Below are 12,780 nucleotides of genomic sequence, written 5' to 3'. Positions count from 1 at the left end.
TTGTTCCTTGAAGTATTGTTGGTATTATAACTTAAATAATCTTTTAACATTTAATTCACTTAAAAAGTTTCTAGGAATTGGATGTCTACTAGAAAATTACTTATTTTGGATTTTTAGGAATATGCCATATATATTAACAAGAATTAAATTCTCATTAACAAGAGGCTATTTTCCTTAGATTTCCCTAGTGTATACTGTGAGTTCTCAGAATATAGCTTTATTTAGTGGAAATCAACTGGGAAAAGAAGAATGTTTAAAGTCTAGTGAAATTGAAAGTACAGTACTAATTTTAAATGTAACTGAGTTACCAGGAATACATCCTCATGTATTTTAAAGCACCACGTATTTTATCTGAAATAAATAGAGTTTTAAAAGGGGGAGTGGGGCAGAGATGATGTCACTTGGAAGTCAATACTCAAAGGACCTAGCAAGCCAGGTCCTTTGAGTACTGAAGATGTTGCTTAAATATATACATTGAGTGGGTTTACTTGCTCTTTCCAATGAATTTGAACATATTCCTTTGATCTTTTAAATGTAGTTACTGATTAAAGTGCCCAAAGCAAGTAAGTACTGTAATCCCTTTTAATAACTAGTGCTGTGCCTTAATGAAAGGACTGAGACTGAGAAAAAAAAAAAAGAAAACTTAAAATGAAGGCTGTATATAAGGAGTATAAACAATGTTGTTACTGTTTGAAGTACAGTTTTATAATTTAGTAATCTTAAACTCCAGATTGAAATTTTTAATTTATTTGATTATATTTTCTTCAGATATGCTAATTAAGTCAAATACCTGATGTCATGAAGATATTTCTGATGCGCAATTGTTATGATACAATGATTTTCTTTAAAAATCTTTCGTTTGAATGTGTAATTAACCAGTTCAAAGACCAAGGAATTCAGATCATACACCTTTTAAGAATTCTTCCAGAAAAGACGTTTTGTAGTTGTTGGTGTCACATTTTAATTCTGTATACCTATGTTATAGCAATCTCCTTTACGATTTTGTTTTTGCTGTATAGTAACTTGGAATTTTAAACAAACACCTGCTATGTTTTTGGTTCATCACTAGATGGCGCTCTTGTGGTACAACTATGTGTGCGGTAGCCATTAGTCGGATAAGCTTTGCTTGCCTCAGAGGAAGCATGTGTTATTTGTTTGTTTTAAAGAAAATTCAAAATGGATAAGTAATCACCTGTTAAACACATAACATGGTAATAGAAATACATAGCTGACAATATGCAGTCATAATCTTTGAGCCGCGTCAAAACAGCTGTTTCAGTAAGATTTTTCTTACAGGCCTGTGCTGGGAGAGTAGAGCTGGGTGGTGGGATAGCGGAAGTAAACCAATTACCTGATAATCCAGTGGAATTACACTTTATATTATTAACTAGTACAGGACAGTTCTTTTGAGGACATTCCAGTGCTTGAGCTCCAGCTTGTCTGAAGACATGCTGTGCCAGCTCATAATGGCACTGAGACTAAATTCTTCAGGCATTGCATTTGAGGTTAAATGGTCATTTGTGTCCATCCACTCCTTGTCTTATCCTTGCCCATGTCATTTTGGCCTTAACACCTATTGTCCTGCTTCTCTTCCCACTTCAAACTCCAAAGACCAAGCTAAAGGTAGAATGTTTTTTGTCTTACTTCCTGTGTATTTACTTCTAATGAAGGAAGGAAGTGGACATATCTTCAGCACTTCCAGAGCCATAGTTGGACACATTTGGAATTTCTGCTCCTGTCTTACTTTCCCTTTATTCCTCTTTATGAATAATAAGAATGCTTTCAGATGATGTCCTGTTAAGTTAGTTGAGTTCCAAGCTATTAAAAATTGTCACTTATTCTATGGTTCTTTGACAGTCTTCAAAAGTGGCCCCTAAAGCATTCTTTTCTCAGCATTAACTGTGATGTAAGTATAGCTTCCTACACTGTGCCACTTAAGAAAATCTTTTAGTACTAGAACAAGTTTTAAAAGTTAAATAGTACTTAAAGGTTTGTAAAGGCAAGTACTAGTTTCCTATCTCATCTTGTCCTTCATCTAGCCCCGTCCCCCCAGGCACCTGCTTTTACAAATTCCCATTTTTATTTCTCTGCATTTGTCTGCATATCTCTAATATGCTGTTATACTGCTGTTTCTTGATTAAAAGACTTGAATATTAAATCCTTATAGCAGAAAGTCAATTGATAATGAACTTTTATGATTTCCATGTTTCTTCCACCCATCTCAATCAGTTAGCCTTATAAATTTTTCCATTGATTACCTCTACAGTATTAAATGGGGCCCTAAAAATCTAATTGTATGCGGATCTGTGTTACAAAGTTAATGAATGACCAGTGTGTGCTAGCTAGCCAGGAGAACTGGAAGACCACCAATCACATTTTATTGGGGAGCACGTTATTGCAGAATTTATTATATGTAAGCCTCTTTCCTTAATTATTATTTGTGTAATTTTTTAAATGACAACTGCTTGGAACAACTAGGAAACTTGTTTTATCACAAGCCTAGAGGCTGAGTCATCGATTCAATGACATAATCAAGGAAACAGATTCCTGGTTTTTCCATCTGCTCTTGTTCACAATGTTGGCTTTGTTCTCAGGTTAGCTGCTCTCAAGGTCCTAAGATGACTCTTCAGGTCCGAGTGTCACTGCAAACACAACGTTATTTAAGAGAACGTTCCTTCTTATGTGTGTGTGTGTGTTTTTTGTTTTTTTTTTTTTGTGGTACGCGGGCCTCTCACTGTTGTGGCCCCTCCCGTTGCGGAGCACAGGCTCCGGACGCGCAGGCTCAGCGGCCATGGCTCACGGGCCCAGCCGCTCCGCGGCATGTGGGATCTTCCCGGACTGGGTTACAAACCCGTGTCCCCTGCATTGGCAGGCGGACTCTCAACCACTGCCCCACCAGGGAAGCCCTTATCTGTGTATCTTTCTGTGAGTGTACCCAGGAGCTTCCAGCAAACCTTCCCTGATTATCTCATTAGCCAGAACTGCTTCAGAGGTCCATTCCTAAACGGACTTCTGGCAAGGAGAATGGGATTGCATTGATGATCTTAGTGAAGCTCACAGTCATGTGGAGGAGGATAGAGAACAACGTCTGAGGTGTGTTAAGAAGGAGCCAGGAGGAATAGTTGGCGGATGGTCAGCCAGCAGTGTCTGTAGCAATGTCAAACTCTTAGTGGAAGGTATCATTTACCTTATACCTTTAACCTCTGCCAGGCTACTTTCTTTTGGAAAATTAAGTGGAAAGTCTGGCAATTGTTTGAAACCATAACTTTCTTCATATCCGCTTTGCTATGTATGTAGTATCAATACTTTTACAGAGTTTTAGCCCACGGTTAAGACGTTCAGAATTCTTCTTATACCAACTTCCTAGAATTATTTTACGAACCTTCTGGAAAACACTTCAGTAACCTCTTCTAACAGTAAGGTCATTTGAACTACTCATTGCCTTGACTTTTTTTTTTTTAAATGTTTCTTTCTTTCTTTCTTTTGGTTGCATTGGGTCTTCGTTGCTGCATGCGGGCTTTCTCTAGTTGCAGTGAGCGGGGGCTACTCTTCATTGTGGCGCACGGGCTTCTCATTGCAGTGGCTTCTCTTGTTGAGGAACACAGGCTCTAGGCGGGCAGGCTTCAGTAGTTGTGGCTCATGGGCTCTAGAGCACAGGCTCAGGTGTTGTGGCGCATGGGCTTAGTTGCTCCATGGCATGTGGGATCTTCCCGGAGCAGGGCTCGAACCCGTGTTCCCTATTTTGGCAGGCGGATTCTTAACCACTGCGCTACCAGGGAAGTTCTGTCTTGACTATTCATGTAAGAAGTTACAAAGTAGATGATTCTCTAGGATTAAAGTGTGTGTGTGTCTCTCTCTGTGTTTAGTTTTGTTTCTCTAAGCTAGTTTAAAGCATTTCATGCAAAAATCTATTTGCTTTCAAAATTGATTTTTAGATTAATGTTTAATTTCTTAGGAGAATTACTTTGTGTCATTATATCTGTTTAAGAAATAATACTGTAGTCATGACTAATGCCTCAATTTTGTATTATGCCATATATATATATATTCTAGTAACAGTAATGTCAATAAAGATGGTAGAATATACAGATTGACTTTCAGTGAGATGTGTTTACCTCAAAATTTATCTTTTGATTCTCATATTGTGGTTATAAATGTAAGTCCTATGGGATGTTACTGTGTTACGTGAAAAAGAATTCTAGGATCAGATCACTTTGCTGCATGCTGGGTTATTCAGGGTTAAATGGGTTTCTTTACTGCAGGACGTCTCGGAACCTTTAATATATTAACGTGCATTATAAATGTTTCAGAGTGGAACACGTAGGTGTTTGCAGAACTTATATAAGTATGGAACACTCAATTCTAGGACTTTTGTTCCATAGAACATACTTTGGAAAATGCTGGTATCTGACGCAGTTAGTTTTGTGTGAATTGTTATAAAGGAAGTAGTGTGTCTAACCTTTATTTATGAGTGCCATCCAGTTTATTTGAAAACGAATTAGCACTTGAACACTTGGGATAATCAGTGTCAGATGCTTTTCAGATCCTTTAAGAGATAAGTGCTTTAAGATTTTGGGTATAGCTTCTCTACTGCTGCTTCTACAGCTTTTCTCTAAAATGAAATTTTTCCATTTTAGTGTTGAAATGTACCTTAAACAGACGAGATAAGCTCTCTTAATGATTCCCAAAACTTTTCACTCCAGCCTGGTTTTCTCTACTGAGCTCCAAACTAACATTTTAAGTTCCCTTCCTGACAGTTTTACATGCAAACCCTATAGGCATCAGAACTTGGTCAAAACTGAGCTCATCCTTTCCCTCACCATCCCCCCTGTTCCAGACTTTATTTTCTGTTTACACACTGCCTAGTGGCATTGTCTTCTTTTCAGTCACCCAGACCAGAAGCCCGGGAGACTCAGATTCCTCCTTCATCTCCTACATCATGATTTCTTAACCTTGACACTGTTGACATTTTTGGCTGGATAGTTTTTTGTTGTAGGAGGCTGCCCTGTGCATTGTAGATGTTCAGCAACACCCTTCTTCCCACTAGAAGCCAGTAGCAATCTCCCTCCGTTGTGACCACCAAAAACGTCTCCAGACATTGTAAAATGTCCCCTGGGAGACAGCTCACCCCTGTTTGATAAACCACTGCCCTACATCCAAACTGTTACTTTATCTTATTGATTCTACTTTCTAAATTTACCTTTAACCCCTCCTCATGTCTTTATTCCACTCCCTAACCTCCTATTCTTTTTATTTTTTTAATACTTGGGATCCTTTGTAAGGTTCTGACTAGTGTCCCTATGTCCAATGTTGTTTCCCTTCAACCCACCCTTTTCAGTGCTACTAAATTTATCTTTCTAAAATGCAAAGCTGTTCCTATTTACATCTCTCAGTAGTTTCCAGTGGGTACCCTCATGAACTGGCTTCTCTATCTCTAGCCTCATTCTTCAAAGGCACGCATACTCACTGAGGTTCTTGCTACACATGCCTAAGTACTATGCCCTCTAACCACTGTCCCATGGTTTCAGACTCTCCTTAGGCATCAGTTTCTCCACAGTAGCCTTTACCCACTTACTTTCAGAGACTCTACCATGGTGAAGGGCATTTTATTTGTTTAACATATCTGTCTTCCCTCACCAGACTGAACTTTTCAAGGGCAAAGACCATCTCTCTCTGTTTTTACCATGTAGTAGATATTCCATAAAAGCGTGAATTATCTGCTTGTATGCCCTTACAGATGTAGTAACATCCTCGTTACTTCTAGGGATTCTCTTCCCTGGGTATCAGCTGTAAAATTATTTCCCTAGTCTTTATCATCCAGATGTTGATGGCTAGGCCTTTAACGACAGAGATCTTGAACTACAACTTTTTTTTTCTTTGAATGAACTATAACTTTCTTTAAGAAATCAGCTATTCAGAAAAGAATTGAAGAAAACAGCGTTATTTAGTTGATGTCAGATGTCATTTGCTTGTAAAATAGCTAGTTTACCCTAAAGGTTTTTATTCAGAATGGAATTAAATTGTGTGGAATAATTGTGCAGATTAATTACACTGTGTGAATTAATATGGTGTGGAAAGTATTTATTGGACTCAAAACATCGCACTTCCATTGAATAAGGATTTGATGATTTGTCATATAAGGCTTGTGCAAAAGCAGTATCATTGTCTTAACAATTTTACTTTTTTGGAAAATACATTTATTAGAACACATTCTTACAATTATCAGCCTACGCTATCTAGAAATTTATCCCCTGTCAAATGAAAAAGACATTATCAAGTCAATATAGCCAAGAATGGCCCACTTCCCTTCCTTATGTGTCTTAAAAAATAGAATTTTGTGTGAATGAATTTCCCTGTGAATTGGAACTAGCTGCAGTCGCTGAACTTTAATTAAAAGGTGGAAAAAAAGAAAAGCAGAGGTTGCAGGGCTTTTGGACGATAACCCAAATGTAGCACCAGCCTTACTGTGAAAGTCAAGGATTGAGGATGGGGAAAGGGAATGAATAGGGCCTACTCCTAATTTGGAAGAATTCTGTATCCTGGCATAGCGCCTTGCCAGATTATTAATAATTATTTGCTGAATGAACCCATGTATAATAGCAGTTAAGCCAGAAGTGATGACTTTCTGCTTCATTTTTTAGGGAGGGGCATAAAATGTATCGCTCACTTCCTTTCAAAAGTGATTCTTTAATAAGAACAGTTGTTATGGTGGTTTCCAGAAATGAAACTGGGAAGAGCCCAGTTACATACAGGGAAGGTACCTCCCTTTCCTAATAGCTCTCTAAGGGCTAAAGTAAATCATAGGAGACATATGTGACACCCAGCCCATTATTATTAATCTGAAGAAAAATTTTGCCAAAGACCAAAATTTGCCTTGCCTGTTTTCTAATTTCACTCTTTTCCATACTCTCTTTTCCCTTCTTTAAATTTAAAATTGGAAAACATTTTTAATTCTTTAAAATTAAAAAATTTAAACTTACTTAATTTTAACATTATATATATAATACCAGTTAAAAGTCTCTTTAGGACCTTAAGCTGCTTTAGGAAAGAAAAGTGTTATGTAAATGAAAGAAACATTTGGACTCCAAAAAAATTTTTGGTGAACGCTCTTTACAAGAGAATTCTTACTGAGAACTTGGAAAATTTTGCCTTATAAAGCTTCTATCACATACAGATCATCTCATGCTTGTTTTTTCAGACTGTAAAAGAAATCTGTAATGATCATATTTTGAATATATATTTTTGATAAGTTTTGATTCTTGAAATTATAATTTTTAAAACCTCTATTTATCTTTAAGGCCTTACTTGATCTAAGTAAAAGATACTGTGATGATGGGCTACTTTGTTTTCCTCATATTTTTCAGTATAGTAGAGATTATATTGAAAGTAAACTTTCCCAGTAAATTCTTTACCTGTTACCAGAATAATGTAGTTTTTAAATGGGTAAAAACTTTTAACTTAGTGAGAGTCACATATAAGATACTTGTATTTAAACAGCATATCATCAATTCTAATTATTTACAGTGGTTTTGTTCTATAAAGGCACCACAAACACTGAATTAATGAGTGTTGAACCATTGTCCGGAGGGAAACACAGTGTTAGATTCCTGTGAGCCTCTGGTCACAACATTTTCATCAGCCAATCAATAGTAACCTTGTTTGATGTATGTTTCTATCTAAAGACACCCTATTTAATATATATTGTTGATTCATTACCATTGAACTCATGGCCAAAAGCACTGTAACTCATGCCTGAACAAAACTTATGTAACATTTTTTCTCCATGAGGCACATCACAGTCTGCTTACATCTAGGAAGAGACAGCACTCAGCACTGTGCTTGGGGGCCATTTGAAACAGTGAAAGCACCAACAAAAAGCACAAAAATGCAGACTTCATGGTGCTAAACAGATTGCAGAAAGAACACTTGTTTATAGTATGAGAGCTGAAACAAGAAGGCAGAGTGCTACCTTGATCAACCTCAGGTGGAAAGGTACATGTCAGGTAACTGGAAGAGACCAAGGAAGTACCTCACGTATGGATTTTGGGGTTACAAATGCATTTTAGTGAGTAGGCAAAATCACAGATACAGAATCTTCAAATAATAAGGATTGACTGTAATTGTTTTAAAGAAGGTTATAATACTGAGTATTCAAATTTAAAAGAAAGTTTCTCTTATTTTCAAGGATGTGGGAATTTTTGGGTAAGTGGAATCATACAGTTTTCATGTTCTATTGTCCAGTGGAATAAAAGTGGCTGCTTTCATCCTATCATTTTGTTTTCTCCCCTACAGGGAACAACCCATCTTCAGCACTCGAGCTCATGTCTTCCAGATCGACCCAAACACAAAGAAGAACTGGGTACCCACCAGCAAGCACGCAGTTACTGTGTCTTATTTCTATGACAGCACAAGAAACGTGTATAGGATAATCAGTTTAGATGGCTCAAAGGTAAGTTACATTTACATTAAATAACCTTGCTGTTTTGCTTTATATAGTATACACTTCAGTTTTATTCAGAAGATTTTTATCTTCATTAAAATAAAATATTTTCTCTTGAGCTTTAAAAACTTACTACTTTTAAAAAACAAAATTGATCATTTTTAGGGTAGCAACTTTTTCATCCCCTAAATTACTTGGATTAACCACCTTATATATATATATATATATTTTTTTTTTTTTTTTTCCGGTACGCGGGCCTCTCACTGCTGTGGCCTCTCCCGTTGCGGAGCACAGGCTCCGGACGCGCAGGCTCAGCGGCCATGGTTCACGGGCCCAGCCGCTCCGCGGCATGTGGGATCTTCCCAGACCGGGGCACGAACCCCCGTCCCCTGCATCGGCAGGCGGACTCTCAACTACTGTGCCACCAGGGAAGCCCAACCACCTTATATATATATTGAGTTACATGCCAAAATATTCTACAAATTTGAAGTCAGTTTATTTGATAAATATTCATTGCATATCTGTTGTGTCAGGCACTGTGTTAGGTGCTAGGAATATAGTTTTCAACAGAACGGACACAGTTTCTACTCTTGGAGCATGTAATCTAGTGAGGAACTAGACTTCTTTTCAGATATACTTCTATAGTCTAGTAGGCAGTTCAGAATCCCTAAAGCATAGGAAGTTTTCAATATTAAGTTCAGTATTCAATAATAAAGCTGACATCCATTATTCAGAAGAGAAGCGTATGGACAAGACCTGTTTTTATTTGTTAGGAGAGGCAGATAGTAAAATGTTTATGAGCATGGACTGCCTGGGTTTCTATCTCAATTCTACCATCTATGAAGTTTTTGGTTTGGGGAAAATTATGTGTTTACTTCTCTGAGTTTCATTGTTCTCACCTCAGTAGTAGTTGTAAGGATTGAGTTGGTATCTACAAAGCACTTGGTTACCTCAGTGCCTGATGGAGTATACCCTTCAATAGGGGGGAAGTTCCATTTTTTCCTCAATGAGTTTTGAATAATACATGTAGATAATTCCTAGGAAATTTTCACAGTTCAGTGTAGAGTTAAGACCACAAACTCTGAAGCTGGACCATCTGGTTTGAATTTTTACTTTAATACTTACTAGCCATGTGACCTAGAGCAAGATATTTAATGTCTTCATGTCTCAGTTTTCTCATCTGTAAAAAAGAACTAATGTAAATAACTACATCATTACACCGTGGGATTATTGTGAAGATTAAATAAATTAATTTAGGCAAAAGCACTTAAAGTGTGTATAGTAATCACTATGCAAACACTTACTGCTATTGTTATTATTAATATTATTCAGCTTTTTTTTAAGATGTTGGGGGTAGGAGTTTATTAATTTATTTATTTTTGCTGCGTTGGGTCTTCGTGCAAGGGCTTTCTCTAGTTGTGGCAAGCGGGGGCCACTCTTCATCGCAGTGCGCGGGCCTCTCACTATTGCGGCCTCTCTTGTTGCGGAGCACAGGCTCCAGACGCGCAGGCTCAGTAGTTGTGGCTCACGGGCCTAGTTGCTCCGCGGCATGTGGGATCCTCCCAGACCAGGGCTCGAACCCGTGTCCCCTGCATTAGCAGGCAGATTCTCAACCACTGCGCCACCAGGGAAGCCCCCAGCTTTTAATTATGTATTGCCTAGTGGTTTGGGGGAATCAAAGATAATTTAATTTAATGCTGAACTTTCAGTCTGTTTTTTCTATGTGCTCATTCCTTATATCCTTAACTGGATTATAGGACCCCAGGGGCTATGTGTACTTTGTCTTGTACCTAAGTGACTAACATGTATTTATTTGAATAATTGATCCTCTTTTCATTTTTACTCAGGATTTATAGGACTTGGGAAATAGCAATAGTTAATTTATCTGAAGCTTTATTTAATGAAGAATAATTTTGCCACATTTTGTAACTGTTTAGTGAAATTAACAGATATTAATTATTATAATCTCAGACCCTAGAGTGTTAATTTATTTCTTTTCCCTGACTTGATCCTTCAATTCTCTGTAATTTGTATTTCTCTCTTGGCCCAAACCATGGATAAGATGTGGTTTTATTAGAGAGGGCAGTTAAATGATATATAAAAGTAAAATAGGCCCAAGTCCATTGTGATTAAATAATCCTCATGTGTTTTTCTCCTAAAGCAGTATGAACTATTGCTTCTGTCATTTCCATTTTTGAATATACTTTGTAGCTTGTAATTATGAGGCTCTTATATAACTCTTGTGAAAAAGTTTTTTTGTTTCTTTTAATAAAATCTACTCTCTGTACTGGAGTTATATTTTCTATCACATTTTCCATTTTCTAGTTACTTTTCTGAACTGATACTATTAACTATTGCAGTTTCCTGCAGGAGTAGTTTTTTGGTAAGCAGTAGTGGTTTATTTGATGCAGCTAAATGGGTGGGTTTCTTTTCCCCACCCTCACTTCTATTTCTGCACAACATGATGAGTTGGGAAAACCTTAGGTGCCCCTGATTAGAAAACATCCATTTGTTCTCACTTAAGGCCTTTTCTGTGCATGTCAAGTTTGCTTGAAGGTTTTCTAATCCTGCTGCAGAGACGTCAGTATGGCCAAGGGCCAGGATCAGGGCACTATATGGTTGGTAATGACACAGCATTTCTACTTCTTTTCCTTGAAAAGACAAGAACTATGGGATTGAGAGACATATTTATTTTAAAGAACTAAAAATTTTTAAAAATGGATTTATAGTAGCATTCTATTTTAAGAATTCTAATAAATAATTTTAAGTGCAGAATCATCTACTATTTTAAAGTTTTATTCACTGATTAAAGAATCCCAAAACAAGTCATATGGAGGCAAGGAAAGGTTCAGAATGGGGATTAAAATGGAACTCTTAAACATAAAAGCAGAAAGAAGTTAGTCTGAAATAGCCAAACCAGAAGGTCAGTGACCAGCAACTCATGAGCCACACGTTTTACATGCCTTATAAAGCCCGTGGTCGCCTCACTATGTGAGAGTTGTTAGGGTCACCTGTAAGATGCCCATCTCTCCTTGGAAACACTCAGATCCCAGCTCACATGTACATGTACCCTCCTCAGGGAACACTCAAGGACCACCAAATCTAAAGTAGTTCTGGCCAGCCCTTGCCTTTCTGCCTCTCAGTCTTGATCCCATCCTGGTCTGTGGTCTTCACAGCACTTACCACTCTCTGACATTTCATTGGTCAGCTACTTGTTTACTTGTTCAATGACTGACTCTTCTTGCTCTAGAATGTAATCCACAGTTACGTTGCTTCTCACTGTTGTATCTCAAGTTCCTAGAGTTGTGCTTGGCATTTAGTAGGTATTTGCACACGCGAAAAGTTGCATATCCAAATGAGTCCTTACCATTCGTTAGTATATTCTTTCCCACTCAGTCTTTCATTTGATGACAACCCTGCATGTTAGAGCAGTTGTTAGCTACATTTTACAGGATCTAAAATGACATGCCAGGAAAAACAGCTTTTGAACCAAAGGGTAAGGCAGTATATTAGTGTATAAATTTTGTCGGAGGTGAAAATGCTTATAGAGAATAAGGGCTCTCATGTAACAACAGATAACATGTCTACTGTCAGATAACATGTCTACTGTCTGTGAGAGAAGGCAAGCCACCACTCTCTTACTGTCTACTTTAGTAGGACAAATGTCATACATTCATTATAACTTCATCAATACCTGCATAGCTCATAAATATTTACGTTTATACTGTTGTTCATGTGGTGTACAGATTTAGCTTTGTTCTGGAATGCTTGATTCTTATTCCACATTTAATAGTTCACCAAATAACTGCTTATGGATTTGATAATGTATCTTTTTATTATTATGGGATCACTTTGTAATCTCAATCTCAGTTACAGAGTCATTAGACTACTTAACTAAAACTGATTCTACACCTTAACAGTACTGGCAGAGGGGATGAACGAACTGAAATTAATGTGTTAAAGAGTAGTTGAAGTTTATTAAAGTGATCAGCAAAGTTAATATTTAATAAAGTACTAAAAGACTAGTTTTCTAAGAAACTATGTTATAAACAGAAGTGATAGTGATTCTCATTACCATGATTTTATATGACTTTATATGTAAAGAAGCAAAATGTATATTTAAGGGTTTGTTTTTCTCTTGAGTAAAGGAAAACTTACTAAAGGATTGAAAGTTTTTTCTGTATCACAGTATATTTCAGGTAAGTTGGCTTTAAGAAAATTCTTGTTGATGGATTTTAGAAAATAGTGATCAAATAGAAAATTTGTTCTATTGCTGCCTTTATTTTTGAAAGATTCTTTGGAGAGGGGTCCTTACTTTTTAAATAAACAACTATTAAAAC

The 12,780-nt window shown here is 37.0% G+C and overlaps 1 protein-coding gene across 3 annotated transcripts in view; it reads left to right on the top strand.

The window, feature by feature from the left end:
* The window catches only part of HOMER1 (homer scaffold protein 1), a 126,302-nt gene that overhangs the window by 36,405 nt on the left and 77,117 nt on the right, over positions 1-12,780 (top strand). For 2 of the 3 annotated variants that reach the window (XM_029218151.1, XM_029218150.1), the window contains one exon: positions 8,293-8,449. In XM_029218151.1, the coding sequence (XP_029073984.1) occupies positions 8,293-8,449 (157 nt within the window). Of the gene's footprint in view, positions 1-2,921; positions 3,177-8,292; positions 8,450-12,780 lie in introns of those variants that run through there. The other variant, XM_029218153.1, reaches the window with a different exon arrangement.

Source organism: Monodon monoceros, unplaced genomic scaffold, assembly GCF_005190385.1.
Source record: "Monodon monoceros isolate NGI ecotype Baffin Bay Population unplaced genomic scaffold, NGI_Narwhal_1 Super_Scaffold_12, whole genome shotgun sequence".
NCBI lineage: Eukaryota > Metazoa > Chordata > Mammalia > Artiodactyla > Monodontidae > Monodon > Monodon monoceros.
This window is presented reverse-complemented; position numbering and strand designations above follow the sequence as displayed.